Source organism: Plecotus auritus (genome assembly GCF_963455305.1).
Source record: "Plecotus auritus genome assembly, chromosome: 4".
In the NCBI taxonomy this organism is placed as follows: domain Eukaryota; kingdom Metazoa; phylum Chordata; class Mammalia; order Chiroptera; family Vespertilionidae; genus Plecotus; species Plecotus auritus.
The window spans coordinates 57,185,535-57,201,957 of record NC_137775.1 but is presented as its reverse complement, the minus strand read 5'-3'; the positions used below and the strand labels follow the sequence as shown (position 1 = coordinate 57,201,957).

General features: G+C 42.0%; 1 protein-coding gene across 1 annotated transcript in view; it reads left to right on the top strand.

Annotated features, from left to right (window-relative positions):
* CFAP206 (cilia and flagella associated protein 206) overlaps window positions 1-16,423 on the top strand; it is a gene marked incomplete at its 5' end in the record, with an annotated part of 38,704 nt that overhangs the window by 11,865 nt on the left and 10,416 nt on the right. The window contains 4 exons of the mRNA XM_080665058.1: window positions 4,979-5,098; window positions 9,755-9,953; window positions 11,776-11,916; window positions 14,631-14,824. Coding sequence (XP_080521184.1) covers window positions 4,979-5,098; window positions 9,755-9,953; window positions 11,776-11,916; window positions 14,631-14,824 — 654 coding nt within the window. The remainder of the gene's footprint in view (window positions 1-4,978; window positions 5,099-9,754; window positions 9,954-11,775; window positions 11,917-14,630; window positions 14,825-16,423) is intronic.

Below are 16,423 nucleotides of genomic sequence, written 5' to 3'. Positions count from 1 at the left end.
ATAGCCAGAGGTAAACAAGGTAGTGGTCACCATAGTTACAATGTTCTTGTGAGTTTCACTTGTTTTGGCAGCACTTGCTGCACCTCCCACAGCCCATTAGCTACCCAGATAAGATCTAGGGCAGTGGTCAGCAAACTCATTAGTCAACAGAGCGGCAAAGCTAGCCAGCCGCAGTTTGCTGACCACTGATCTAGGGAGTGTCATAACGTTAAGATTAATTATGCTAAGAGGGCTGTGCCCTCTAAGCTGGGACTTGTTTGTGGCTTTGCCAACAGGTCAGTCCGAGGCTTAACCCTACAGCCGCTCCCTACGGGTTACCACAATAAGTCTAGTTAATGTTCTTTACCACACACAGTTACAATTTTTTTTTCTTGTGATGAAAACTTTAAAAGGTCTATTCTTAGCAACTTTCAAATCCTATATAATAAAAGCCTAATATGCTAAGTGTCCGGTTGTCCAGTCGTCTGTTCAACCAATCAAAGCATAATATGTTAATGATATGCTAAGGTTGCTCAACTGCTCACTAATGTGCACTGACCACCAGGGGGCAGATGCTCCGATCGGTGGGTTAGCTTGCTGCTGGGGTCTGGCTGATTGGGACTGAGCGAGATAGGCCAGACACGCCCTGGAGCCCTCCTGTGGTCCCTCCCCAGCTGGCCAACCTCCCACATCTCTCCCCAGCCCCGATCGTGAACCAATGGGGTCCCTCGGCCTGGCCTGCGCCCTCTCGCAATCCGGGACCCCTCAGGAGATGTCGGAGAGCCGGTTTTGGCCTGATCCCGCAGGCCAGGCTGAGGGACCCCACTGGTGCACGAATTCGTGCACCGGGCCTCTAGTATACAATAAAGTATTGTTAGCTATAATCACCATGTTGTTACATTCTATCTCCAGGATTTAATCTTATTAGTAGAAGTTTATACCATTTGACCTCCTTCACTCATTTAGCTCAGCCCCTAACCTCTGACTATGACAACTACCAACCTTTTCTCTGTATCTATGAGTTCTTATATTTGGTTCCACATATAAGTGAGATCATACAATACTTGTCTTTCTCTTTCTGACTTATTTCCCTTAGCATAATGCTGCAAGATCCATCCATGTTGTCACAAATGGCAGGATTTCCTTCCTTTTATGGTTAAAGAATATTCCATTGTATATAGATGCATATATAGATAGGTGTGTGGACAAAAGTAGGTTTACAGTTGTGAGTACATAAAACAGTTTGTTCTTAAATTATTTCTTAATTATATTATTTATTTGTATTATTTGTCTTTTTCCTATTACTGTTATTATTTCATATCCTTACTTATGATTTATCTTTTAGGTAATAATGGCTGGTAATTTAACCTACTTTTACCCACCCCTGTATAAATACATACATATACATTAAAAGAATATATATGTATGTGTGTGTGTGTGTATATGTGTGTGTGTGTGTGTGTGTGTGTGTGTGTGTGTGTATATATATATATATATATATATATATATATATATATATATAAAATTCTTTGTCCATTCATTTATCAATGGATACTTAAGTTGCTTCCATGTCTTGGTTATTGTGAGTAATGCTGCAATGCACATGGAAGTACATATGCCTTTTCTAGTTAGTGTTTTCATTTTCTTTGGATAAATACCCAGAGATGGAGTTGCTGGATCATATGGTAATTCTTTTTTTTTTCAAATTGATTTTTAGACAGAAAGGAAGGGAGAGGGGGAGAGAGAAACATTGATGTGAGAGTCAAACATTGATCTCCTGAATGCCTCCTACATGCCCCCTACCTAGAATGGAGCCTGCAACCCAGTCATGTGCCCTGACCAGGAATCATCAACAGGCAACCTTTTTGTGCACGGGACAAAGTCCAACCAATTGAGCCACACCAGCCAGGGCTGGTAGTTCTATTTTTTCCTTTTTAAGAACCTCCATGCTGTTTTCCATAGCGGCTGCACCAATTTACATCCCCATCAGCAGTGCACATTTTCTCTACGTTCTTGCCAATACTCATCTCTTGTCATTCATTCTGACAGGTGAGAGGTGACGTCTCTTTGTGGTTTTGATTTGCATTTCCCTGATGATTAGTGATGTAGAGTACTTTTCAGGTGCCTGTTGGTCATCTATATGTCTTCTTTGGAAAAATGTCTTTTCAGATCCTGTGCTAATTTTTTTAGATTGGATTGGTGTTGTTTTTTTGCTATTGAATTGTATGTGTTTGTTATGTATTTTGGATATTCATTTCTTATCAGAAACATGATTTGCAATTTTCTCTCTTTGGTAGGTTGCGTTTTCATTTTTTTGATGATTCCTTTTGCTGTGGGGAAGCTTTTAGTTTGATGTAGTCTCACATGTTTAGTTTTGCTTTTCTTGCCTTTGCTTTTGGTGTCAAAGCCAAAAACTTATCATTAAGACTGATGTTAAGCCCTAACCGGTTTGGCTCAGTGGATAGAGCATCGGCCTGCGGACTGAAGGGTCCCGGGTTCGTTCCGGTCAAGGGCATGTACCTTGGTTGTGGGCACATCCCCAGTAGGGGCTGTGCAGGAGGCAGCTGATGGATGTCTCTCTCTCATCAATGTTTCTAACTCTCTATCCCTCTCCCTTCCTCTCTGTAAAAAATCAATAAAATATATTTTAAAAAAAAAAAGACTGATGTTAAGGAGCTTACTGCCTATGTTTTCTTCTAGGAGTTTTATGGTTTCATGTCTTACTTCAAGTCTTTAATCCATATTGAGTTGATTTTTGTGATTGATGTAAGATAGTGGTCCATTTTCATTCTTTTGCATGTATCTGTCCAGTTTCCCCAACACCATTCCTTTCCCCATTGTTTATTCTTCCCTCCTTTGTTGTAAATTAATTGACCATATATACATACATGGTTTATTTCTGGGCTCTCTCTGCTCCATTAATCTGTGTGTCTGTTTTTATGCCAGTACCATACTGCTTTGATTACTATAGCTCAAATAATAATAATATAGTTTGAAATCAGGTAGCATGATCCTTCCACTTGTGTTCTTCCTTTTCAAGTCCGTTTTGAACGTTTGGGGTCTTTTGTGGTTTCACAAATTTTAGGATTGTTTGTTCTACATTTATGACAAATGTCATTGGAATTTTGAGAGAGATTGCATTATGTCTGTATATTGCTTTGGGAAGTATGGGCATTTTAATAATATCAATTCTTCCAATACATAAACACAGAATATCTCTTCATTTACTTGTGAGAAATAATTTTACCACTAAAACCTCTACATGGTTGTAATTGAGTTCTTTTTGGTAAAATGTAAACAGAGTGATTGTTATGAGGCGTTATCAGGAAAAATCAAGAAGTTCTGCATACCGACTCTGTGATTAGACCCTACAAACATACTTGGGGAAGAAGGTCTAGAGCAGGGGTCCTCAAACTTTTAAACGGGGCCAGTTCACTGTCCCTCAGACCGGTGGAGGGCCGGACTATAGTTTAAAAAAAACAAACAAAAAAAAAAACTATGAACAAATTCCTATGTGCACTGCGGGCCCGGGACAAGTCGGCTGCTAAGCAGGACAGGCAGCGGCACCCGGCGGGCCGGATAAATGTCCTCGGCGGGCTGCATGTGGCCCGCGGGCCATAGTTTGAGGACCCCTGGTCTAGAGTATCTTCAATTGTAGGTTTTAAGGAGTGTTATTAATTTGGAGGACATACACATTTATTTCTGCTTCTTGTTTGCTGTTGCACAAATCTGAAAAGACTTTAAGGACTGAATTTTCATATTTGATTCCTAAAACAGAACTAACATCTAGGGAGGTAATTTTCTGGGGGGGTTAGACAAGAGACCCATAAGATAGGGTAGATAATATGATATGTGAGAATGAAGCAAGAGGAAGGAAGATGCTTAAAGAGTTGTAAGGGTAAAATTAAAACAGGATGCATGTTACATTTTTGAATAAAAAATTTCATTAGTTGGCCCTAGCCAGTTTGGGTCAGTGGATAGAGCATCAGCCTGCAGACTGAAGGGTTTCGGGTTTGATCTCTGGCCCCGGTCCTGGTTGGGCTGAACTGTGGGAGGCAACTAACCAATGTGTCTGTCACACATTGATGCTTCTCTCTCTCGCCCTCCCCTCCACTCTCTAAAAATCAATGGAAAAATGTACTTGGGTGAGGATAACAAATTTTTTAATTAGTTGAAATACAGTAGTATGAGATATTTTTGTGAAGTAATTGTTTTTGTTATTGAAAACTAGGTACAGATATATGAAAACTCAAATGCACTTTTTTTCCCTTAAAGTAAATGTCACTCTTTTACACTGTACTGGTACACCCATACCACTGCCATTTCTGATGGCATCTTAGGCAGGACAGTATAATGGGTAAGAGCTGGGCTCTGCGCTCTGATGGTCGGGTAGAATCATGATTCTACCTCTTATTAGCTGTATATTCTTGGGCAATTTACTTCCTTTCTATACCTTGGTTTCCTTATTTGTACATATTCCTTTTTGTACTTACATATTTCATATGGCTTTAGTACATAGTAAGAATAAATGCTAGCAATTATTTCAGACTTAGCATTCAGCACCTATTTTCATATTACTATTGTTGTATCAGATATATATTATTTTTCCATCAATACTGAGTTTTTAAGACTTCCTACATTCTTGAATGTAATTTTTTAAAAACCTTGATATCAAAATAGTGTTCAGAGGAAAACCTCATTAATTTTATCATTGAAAATAACAGCTATGCAAAGCTGTGCCATAGGATCCATTTCTCAGGAATTCAGTATACATTGGAGAAAAAAGTATAGCCATTGTGTTTCAGAAGATTTACCCGTCCACCAACTCTTTGTAGAGCACTGTCCATATGCCAGCACTGTTCCTGGTGTTGAGAAAGCCACGGAGCACAGAATCCCCTGTCAGTGGGCTGACCTTCAGAGAGCAGATGGGGCTTAAAACACATACAATTTTTGAGGTGAAATTATAAAAATATTAATGCAAATTATGTTGTCTTCACAGTCAGAAATAATTAGTTGTGCTCAAGAAGTGGAATTGCTGACAAAGCAGTTAAGAGCCCTACTTGAACAATTAACAATGACTGTAAAGTCCAAGATGGCTGTCCCAACATCACAAGTCTTTGTAAGTATCTGTCATCAACTTTGACCTTATTGAAGGATGAATATAGTTTGGGTCCTATAAAACTGAGTCAGAAGTAATTATGATTATACAGGGTGGGGCAAAAGTAGGTTTACAGTTGTTCATATGGAAAAAAATACAATAATCCTAATATATAAAAACTCTGGGTCTGTCACATCCACAATGACTGGGAGGCTCAACCAACCAGAAGTCAGTTCTGCAGTCAGCGCTGGGTTGCCGTGGCAACCCAGCCCTGACTGCTATGGCTGCAGGCACGGTGACCCAGAACTGACTGCTTAGGGGGCTGCCAATCAGGCCCGGAGAGAGGCCTGAAGAGAGAAGCAGGGTCTGATCTGTAGCCTCTGTGGCAGCTGTTGATCAGCACTTGCCTCTCTCTTTCTTTCTGGGCCTGGTCAGCAGCCGTGCCTCCATTTCTCTCCAGGCCTTCACCTGGGCTGCTGATTAGCCCTCCCTTTCTGATCAGGCCCCGTTGATAGGCCCAGAGATGCTGACTGGCATAGAAACCAACCAATCAGAACCAAATCTGGGTCAACTGTGAGGAGCCAATGGCTGCCTAGGAGGCGGAGCTTTTGACACTGACTAGCATAGAAACCGACCAATCAGAACCAAATTGGCCAGCAGAGGAGGGCAGTTGGGGGCGAGATCAGGCCGGCAGGGCAGGACAGTTGGGGGGGACCAGGCTTGCAGGGGAGGGCAGTTGGGAGTAACCAGGCTGGCAGGGGAGGGCAGTTGGGGCCATCAGGCCAGCAGGGGAGGGCAGTTGGGGGTGAGATCAGGTTGGCAGGGGAGGGCAATTGGGGGTGAGATCAGGCCAGCAGGGGAGGGCAGTTGGGGGCAATCAGGTTGGCAGGGGAGCAGTTAGGTTTTAATCAAGATGGCAGGGGAGCGATTAGGGGGTGATCAGGCTGGCAGGTAGAAGCGATTAGGGGCAATCAGGCAGGCAGGCAGGTGAGCGGTTAGGAGCCAGCAGTTCCGGATTGTGAGAGGGATGTCCGACTGCCAGTTTAGGCCCGATCCCACACCAGCAGTCAGACATCCCCTGAGGGGTCCCAGATTGGAGAGGGTGCAGGCTGGGCTGAGGGACCCCCTCCCCCCCAGTGCACGAATTTTGTGCACCGGGCCTCTAGTTAATAAATAATAATACAAGGATAAATGGTGTTTCGTGTACTCAAAACTGTAAAGCTACTTTTGCCCTTCCCTGTGTTTAATTACTAAAAATTTAATATTGGTTTCATACAAGTTGATTCTGTTCTTTTTGGTTATTTTGTAGTAATAGTATACATTGGATGACAGAACTCCCTTGGTAGGCTTTTGTTGCTGAAGACAATACAGATATCCTATATAATAAAAGCGTAATATGCAAATCGACTGAACAGCGGAACAACTGGTTGCTATGGCTTGCACTGACCACCAGGGGGCATACGCTCAATGCAGGAGCGGCGCCCCCTGGTGGTCAGTGTACTCCCAGAGGGGGAGCACTGCTCAGCCAGAAGCTGGGCTCACGGCTGGCGAGAGTAGCGGCGGCGGTGGCAGAGGCCTCTCCTGCCTCCGCTGCAGGCAGGCGGTAAGGAGTGAGGGGTCCCGGACTGCAAGAGCCCTGGACTGCGAGAGGAATGTCTGACTGTCAGCAGGTGGACATCCCCCAAGGGGTCCTGGACTGCGAGAGGACGCAGGCTGGGCTGAGGGCCCCCGCTCAGTGCACAAATCTCATGCACAGGGCCTCTAGTATGTAATAATAACCATACTATCAGAATTGGCTGTGGCAAAAAAAAAATATCCATAATATAGTATTGAAAATGTATTCACAGTAGCTGGTTTCTAACTGCCTTCAACAAAGAGGTGATGCAACTTGTGACTTTTCTGAAAAGACGGATAATAACCACTTTGATGACCAGACCTGCATTTATGCTGACTTTTCTGATTATTTGGACCATCTTATGGACAAATCTGGTAGTCCCACGGAGGTAGAAGATGCAAATGCAGTATTTTATAGAGCACTTTGGGGCTTTGATAATTTTCTTTTTTTAAAAAAATATATTTTTTTGATATTTCACAGAGAGGAAGGGAGAGGGATAGAAAGTTAGAAACATCGATGAGAGAGAAACATCGATCAGCTGCCTCCTGCACACCTCCCACTGGGGATGTGCCCGCAACCAAGGTACATGCCCTTGACCGGAATCGAACCTGGGACCTTTCAGTCCGCAGGCCGATGCTCTATCCACTGAGCCAAACCGGTTTCGGCTGATAATTTTCTATAATCATACCCAATATTTGGTTTTAAAAACTAAGAAGCCAAAGGCTAAGTTGTTTCACTTATAATTTGAGCCTGAATAATTTTTTGTTTGTTCTATAAGTCTGTGATCTTTAATACAAGTAAAAAACATTTTACCTCACTGACCTAAAATCTTTAAACTTGCAGCTCACAAGACATGCCCCAAGATATATTGTTAGATTTTACATGTTCTTTTGAATCATGTTGAGACAGATAAATCTAATCATGTGTCAAATTTAGCTTTTTTAAAAAAATACAAAAGAAGTTATCTTCCCTTTGACCTTTTGAGGTGAAACACCCATAAATCTTTCTGCTTTCAGGCATGTCAGGGAAGAGAGGAAAGGTTTGTTTTCTCCAGAGTATGCTTTTAGTTCCAGTGGTAGCCACAAGGTCATTTGTGGTGTCTGATATTTGGAAATAGAGCCAGGTGATCAAATGTGTGTGTTTGGTTTTGTTTTTTGTTTTGTTTGTTTGTTTGAGTAAATTAACTTTATAATAATCACTAGAGACCAGGTGCACGAAATTCGTGCACGGGGTAGGGGGAGGGAGGGTGTCCCTCAGCCCAGCCTGCACCCTCTCCAATCTGGGACCCCCTTGAGGGATGCCCGACTGCCTGTTTAGACCCGATCCGGGTAGTATCGGGCTTAAACTGGCAATCGGACATCCCTCTCACAATCCAGGACTGCTGGCTCCCAACTGCTCGCCTGCCTGCCTTCCTGATTGCCCCTAACCGCGTCTGCCTGCCAGCCTGATCACCCCCTAACCACTCCCCTGCCAGTCTGATTGATGCCTAACTGCTCCCCTGCCAGCCCGATTGCCCCTAACTGCCTTCCCCTGCCAGCCTGGTCACCCCTACCTTCCCTCCCCTGCCAGACTGGTCACTCCTAACTGTCCTCCCTTGCAGGCCTGGTGGCCCCCAACTGCCCTCCCCTGCAGGCCTGGTTCCCCCCAACTGCCCTCCCCTACAGGCCTGGTCACCCCCAACAGCCCTTTCCTGCAGGCCTGGTCACCCCTAACAGCCCTCCCCTGCTGGCCTGGTTGCCTCCAGCTGTCCTCCCCTGCAGGCCTAGTCCCCCCTCAACTGCCCTACTCTGCAGGCCTGGTCACCCCCAACTGCCCTCCATACAGGTCTAGTCACCTCCAATTGCCCTCCCCTGCAAGCATGATCCCCCTCAACTGCCCTCTCCTGCAGACATAGTCACCCCCAACTGCCCTCCCCTGCCAGCCTGGTCACCCCTAACTTCCCTTCCCTGCTGGCCTGGTTGCCCCCAACTTCCCTCCCTTGAAGGCCTAGTGCCCCCCAACTGCCCTCCCCTGCAGGCCTGCCCCTCCCAACTGCTTTCCATGCAGGCCTGCCCCCCCAACTGCCCTCCCCTGCAGGCCTGGTCTCCCCTAACTACCCTCCATGCAGGCCTGGTCCCACCCCAACTGCCCTGCCCTGAAGGCCTGGTGACCCACAACTGCCCTGCCCTGCAGGCATGGTCCAACTCAACTGCCCTCCCTTGCAGGCCTAGTCCCCCCCAACTACCCTCCCTTGCAGGCATGGTCCCCCCCAACTGCCCTCCATGTAGGCCTGGTTCCCCCCCCGCAACTGCCCTCCATGTAGGCCTGGTTCCCCCCCCAACTGCCCTCCCCTGCAGGCCTGGTCCCCCCCAACTGCCCTCCCCTACAGGCCTGTTCACCCCCAACTGCCCTCTTCTGCTGGCCTGGTCACCCCTAACTGCTCTCCCCTGCAGGCCTGGTCCCTGCCAACTGCTCTCCCCTGCTGTCCTAATCTCCCTCAACTGCCCTCTACTGCTGGCCATCTTGTGGTGGCCATCTTTTGCCCACATGTGGGCAGCCATCTTTGACCTCATGGGGGCAGCCATCTTGTGTGTTGGAGTGACAGTCAGTTTGCATATTACTGTTTTGTTAGATAGGATACCAAAATAAATTGCTTTCAAATAAAATAAAAGTTTATTTTCTCATAATTTATGAGTCCACTTTCTATTAAGATTCTGTTGTTTAACTTCATGAGATTTTTATTTGTCTTAAGGGATAATTTCTTTACAAATTGTATTTAGTTTCAAGACTACAGTGATGCCCTAACTGGTTTGGCTCAGTGGATAGAGCATCGGCATGAGGACTGAGGGGTCCCAGGTTCGATTCCGGTCAAGGGCATGTGCCTTGGTTGCGGGCACGTCCCCAGTGGGGGGCGTGCAGGAGGCAGCTGATCAATGTTTCTCTCTCATGGATGTTTCTGACTCTCTATCCCTCTCTCTTCCTCTCTGTAAAAAATCAATAAAATATATTTTTAAAAAAAGACTACAGTGATTATAATTGAATTAAACAATTACATTTTGAACTTTTATTTTTCTCTTCCTCAGCCCATCTTCATTGCACTTTCCAATGTGTGGACTGGCTTTCAGGATGAAACTGTTTTGATTGGAATCCTCACTAATTTAACTGCTAACCTTGAGCGCTTTCTGGGCACTCATGACCTGCTATTTCCTGAGAAAGTAATACAAGATCTTCTTGATGAAGTAATTGTGAAAACTGATATGTTTCGACTGAAAGAACACCTGGGTAGTAGAAATCATCTGTTATTTCCTCTTCCTCTTAAAAATCACCTCTAGAATAAAGTCACTCTTTTGTTTTAAATTTTTCATATTATATCTTTCTTATAAGGTGTTAAACATCTTTCTTGATTGTAAGATAATTTTTCATATCGAGAATTTAGAAAACAAAAATATGTAAACTGGATATCTTACTATCCAGCAATAACCACTCCTAATGTTATGGTTAGTGTTTGGGTTAACTATGATTTTTCTGTGCTTACATGTTGCTCTTGTAGTTTTAGTGATTTTTATTATTTTTTGCAGTAGAAAAGGATATTAATTCTTGCTATATTTGTTGCAAATTAAGTTTCATTTCTTGGATTGCTATTTGCCATATACCTATCTCATATTGAGTTTGAAATTTATAAATCAATAGATTTTATCTTTGTAAAATTAACTGAGCTTATTTTAGACCCTTTAAGAGATGCATTGATTCTTGAAAGGCTGTCTTTATCAATAAACTTCTCTTTACGTTTTTGGTCCCTCCTACCCTAAAGACAATTTAAAATTCATGAGAAATGCCAAAATAGAGCCTAGGATTTGAGTTGTTGCCTAAAAAGAAAGTTTTTTTTCAGAAAATGAAATTAGATAATTTACTTTCCAAATTTCCTTTTCGAATTTTATTTTTGTAAAGTGGAAAATAAAAATGAATCAGCAGTTTCATTCTTAAACTATTAGAACACATAAAATCTGAAAAGAGAACACATAAGATCAAAGAGACTCAAAGGCATGCTTCCAGTTAAAGTTTTTCTTACTGATTTTATTTTTATTAAAACAGCATATCTATGCAATTACTAAATTAAATTAAAAAGGTAGAGCCATTTCAATAGGAGATATTAAACTCAACCATATCGGCAAGATAGTTCACTTGCAACTTAGATTTAGACATATGTTTCCCACCATAGGTCAGAACTTTGTACCCACTAGAACACTCTCAAGATACTGCTCCAGTATATGGGGAGACCCAATGTTCTTTTTAAAAGTATATATTTTTAATTGATTTTTAAAGAGAGGGAAGGGAGAGGGATAGAGATAGAAACATCGATGAAAGAGGACCTCATCCATCGGCTGCCTCCTGCACACCCTTACTGGGGATTGAACCTGCAACCTGGGCATGTGCCCTGACTGGGAATTGAACCAGCGACCTCCTGGTTCTTGGGTCGATGCTCAATCACTGAGCCACACTAGCCAGACCCAGTTTTCTTCTGAAAGAACTCACTTGACACTTGACACATGTCATAACTGTTCAAGGCTTTCAGGCATATCAGGAAATAAAGAGGGAAAGCTTATTTTTTCCAAAGTATGAATTTACTTCTAGTCATAGCCACGAGGTCAGGTGTGGCATCTGATCTTTGGCTATAGAGCCAGACACAGAAGTGTAGTAGGATCACAACAGCTAAGAATCTTGGGTATCAATGTTTTACGAAAGCATGTTTTTATTTGTGTAAAAATAGTCAATTTGCTTATCAAATGTAAGTAGGTTACCTAACAACACTAGGAAGAATGTTTAAAAGTACACCTTGTTATGAAAATTGTACACTTTATGAAAATTAAGTTACAAAGAGATATTCCCTTGACTGTTTCTGTTCAAAATATTTTCATCTGTTTCAAGAAGCAATAGTTCTACTATATAAGCGTTTGCCAGCTAGTGTAAACAGCTGCACCCTCTTGAATGAAGTTGATCTATCTCTGTTTTAGTCACATAACAGCCAGTTCCTTCTGCTCATTTCCTTGGGTTGTTTACTCTTCTCATTGAATAAAGTTTTTCTTGTCCTCCTCTTTCATTTTAGAAGAAAGAGTACATCCAATGGATTTTAAAAGACAACAATGGCTTTTCCCAGAAACAACAGCAAATTTTGCCAAGTTGTTAATTCAGTACCGGGGATATTGTGGTTATACATTGGCGACAACAGATGGTCTTCTCCTTCCAGGTATCATTGGAAATAATATTGCTCCCACTTCCTTTTCTTTCTTTAAATGAAGTGCTGTCATTGTCACTTATTCACTTTTTAAATCTTTATGGGATCTGATGGTGAACTTAGAAAGGAATTACAAAGATGACCTAGACAAAGTGTTCATTATTGATGTACTCACAGTATAATCTGGTAGATTGACATAAACATGAAGTTATAATACGAGTGATAAGTAATTTAATGTGTACATAATAAAATATGGATGCTACCGTATCATAAATAGGGGCTGACTCCTGTGTCCGGTGATGGATTGTAGAAATGTTACATGACATCACTGAAATACATCCTCCTCCAAAGTAATTATGTGAAAGAGAAACACTGATTTTTCTGATATTTTATTTTAAAATATTCATGCATGGGAGGGGGGGTCCCTCAGCCTGGCCGGCACCCTCTTGCAATCTGGGAACCCTGGCTCCTAACCGCTCACCTGCCTGTCTGATCGCCCTAACCACTCGCCTGCCTGCCTGATCATCCTTAACTGCTCACCTGCCTGCCTGATCGTTCCTAACCACCTCTGCCTCAGCCCCTGCTGCTGCAGCTTCGTCTGGAAAGACATTTGGAATGATGTCCGGAAGGTTGTTTGGCTGTCCGGTCTAATTAGCATATTATGCTTTTATTATTATAGATATTCTTTGTCATTTTACATTCCATTACCATAGATCAGGATTTCTGTATAAGGCAGATACCACTAAGGAAATGGCCAGTTTCTTATTAAGTAAAATTTATCTTGATATTACTATAGCTTCTAAAACAAACAGTAAATCAGAAATTGAGATGGAATAAGTTATCCAAAAAGTCCTGTGTGAATTTGGGATAACAAGAAGTTGGCTAGGACTAGAATGAAAACAGTTTGACAAGATTGTGTCTTATTTCCCTTATACCATTAAGCTCCTCCTTCCTTTTCTTCTTTTTTATTTCTTTTGTTATATTTCACAGGTGGGTATTACTTTTTTACAAATTATCATTGGGATTGTGCATATAGAGGCTAGAGAGCACACAAATGGACTCATTTTTATGGTATTGGATTTTTTATAATGGGATTAACAGAAGATTTGCCATGGGGAACTGAGAAAATAGTTTTCTGAGACCCCTATGAGGGTCATCGATACTGGGGAGAAAATATTCAAGATCCGTGAAGAAGTAGATGGCTTCTTCTCTTTTTCTCCTTTGCTTTTCTTTCTTTTCCCCTACCTCCCTCCCACCCTCCCCCCTCCCTCCGTCCCTTCCTTCCTCCCTCCTCCTCTCCCTTCCTCCTTCTCTCCTTTTCTTCCTCCAAGTCAGGAGAGACACAAACACGAAAGGAAACATGGGTGTGTGGAGCGACAGAGGTAGCATGATGAGGTTGAAGAGCTATGGGCTGGGATTCAGAAGTCTGGTTTCTAGTCCCAGTTGTGCCATTAGTGGACTGAGTAGCCTTCAGCAAATCTCATGCTTTCTGTGGACCACGGTTTCCAAGTCAGGAAAAGGAGAAGGACCAACTAGGAGGTCTGATGGGTCCCTTCCAGCGTCTGTAAATTATGATTCTAAGAAAGAGGGAAAGGGAAAAAGTAGGGAGCTTGTGGGGCTTGGGTTTTAGAATCCTCTCTGAGTATAAGCCAGTCCTGACTACTCTATTTCTGTTCACTGTAGTATTTCTACTCACAACATTATTTTCTGGGCAGCAGCAACCTGCACTGCCTCAGAGGATTTCTGTAGCACCTCCCTGCTTCTGTCCGTTCCTGCAGACCACAAGGGGTCAACCCCAGGCTGATAACTGTGGCTCCCCATCACGGTCCTTTTCTGATGACCTCACCGACTTCGCTGCCTGCCACGCTTTCCCTTGCTCACTACTCCAGCCCCCCTGGCCTTCTTGTTATTCTTGAACGTGCTAAGCTCCTTTGCTGTACCTGCCACATAGCTATATATCCTGCTGCTTATTTTATTCAGTCTTTCCTGATCACCCAATTGAAGATAGCAACCTCGTCTGCTTTCCTATTACTGTGTGTTCAACCTGCTTTACTAGGTTCCGTTCGTTTGTTTGTTTTGTAGCACTGATCTCTCTCTGGCCTAGCGTATAATTGTGGATTTGGTGAGAGTGGGGAGTTTGTTTTCTTCTGTATCTTCAGTGCCAAGAGCAGGGCCAATAAATATTTGTTGAATAAATGAAACAACAAATAAGTAAGACAGATTGTGCTTTCTATATAACTCCCACAAACTAGGTGGATATTTAATAATCCATATTTTATGTAGTATCTTTTCACAGTGGGAAATACTTTCTAACATGCAAACTTACATTTTAAAAAAGATGTCCCATTTTTGCAGTTCTTACAGAATTATTTTTAAAACAATGATTATATGGTAGTTAGTTTAGTTGGAAGAGATTTGTGAAACCTGCCAGGCAATTGGCTTCTCATAAGAGATTTTTAAACACCTTGTATCTAGATAGTGAAATATTTTTCTATAAAATCATGCTTTAAAATAAAAACATAAAATTAATTAACTTAATATGAATTTCAGATAAGCTATAATTTAATAAAATGTATACTTTAAAATTACTTATTTTATCAGCAAAATAAAAACATAAGTAATAGGTTAAAAATGCAGTATATAGAAAATATTTCTATGGATATATTACAAACACAGAATCAACTTAATATTTTATAGCCCATTCAATTCCTTTTCTTAATTTTCAGGAAATCAAGCAATTGGAATTTTGAAATATAAAGAAAAATATTACACTTTCAATACCAGAGATGCGGCATATTCATTTGCAGAAAACCCTGAAAAGTACATTAATTTAATTACAGAAAAGGCCAAAAAGCATGCAGAATTAATTCAGCTACTGGAACTTCATCAGCAATTTGAAACCCTCATTCCATGTGCTGAGGTAAGCAGGGTAGATATTTAAAAATTTATTACATTTAAGCCCTGGCCGGTGTGATTCCGTGGTTACGCATTGTCCAGAAGGTCCCGGGGTGTGTGCGGGAGACAACCAATCGATGTTTTTTCTTTTCTTTTCTCTCTCTCTCCTTTTTTCTCCTTCTTCCTCCCTCTCACCCCCTTTCCCTCTCTCTAAAAAAAAAAAAAAAAAAAAAAAATCAAGATTTTTAAAAAAGAATTTATGAGACTTAAAAATATAGTTAGTTTATTGCTTCTTGTCCTTTTGGCTAAGATCAAGTGTAGTATCTGTTCTTATCTGTTTAAAAATATAGTTAATTTAAAAGTTATATTTATCTTGTTCCCAAATCCAGGCAGAAACAGGGTCAGATGAGGCCTTTACAGGTTATCTGAAAGGAATTCACATCTGAAGATGGAACTAAGGAAATCCACAAAGAATAGTGAAAACAAGACAAAGAGTCAAATTGATGCATTAGACTGGAAAAGTCTGAAAAAGAAAAGCTACATTTAGAGAAATAATTGCAACTACATATTTTCTTGTCTAAAATTAAAGGAGCTCAGCACAAATAACATGTTGATCATTTACACTCAGAGTTGTAAAATAATTTAACACGTTTAAATTGCAAGTCTGAAAGGCCACAAAATGGATCTGAAGGTGTGTTTCTTTGTATGTTGGCACTTAGTCATTAATTCATTCAACAGATACTTGCTGAGCCACTTTACTGTGAACCAGGCACTAGCTTGGCACTGGAGAGTTAGCAGTGTACAAAACAGATTAACAACAACAACAAAAACACCTACATGGGGCTCACATTCTACTGCTGTGTTCTTCTCATTTTCTTCCTCTTTGTCTCTCATTTTTGTTCACCTTTTCATTGTTCTTTCTGTCTCTTCTCTCATTCATTTCCTCTCTCTCTCTTTTTTAAATGTATAATCTCTCTTTTTTTAATTATTGATTTCAGAGAGGAAGGAAGAGGGAGCGAGAGATAGAAACGTCCATGATGAGAGAGAATCATGGATTGGCTGCCTCCTGCAAATCTCCCACTGGGGATCGAGCCCACAACCTGGGCATGTGGCCTGACTGGGAATGGAACTGTGAACTCCTGGTTCATAGGTTGACACTCAACCACTGAGCCACACTGGCTGAGCAGTTCCTCTCTTTTAAACTCACTAAAATAAAAACCTGGAATGGTTTTGGGGTGTGTGTGTGTGTGTGTGTGTGTGTGTGTGTGTGTGTGTGTGTGTGTGTGTGTGTGTGTGTTATCCTATCAACTTTTGACTATGATGCGGGTGGGTTGTGTTCAATTGACCTGTTCAGCAGGGACTGAAGTAGTGACTGGTAAGAGGATAGTTGGGCTGGTGACAGTGAGGCACAGAGGGTAGTCTGAACATTTGGGCAAGGAGCCTGGCAACATGCTAAGAATACAGTGGTGGGGAGTGGTGTGGAGGGCCGCTGTGGCAGTCAAACCCTGGACAGCTCAGTTGGCACTCTTACTCTGACAGGGTGCTACCAGTCTATGAATGTGATACTCCTCTTGTATACGGCAATTCTCCAGGCATTCTAGGCTTCTCCTGGCGTGGAAAGAGA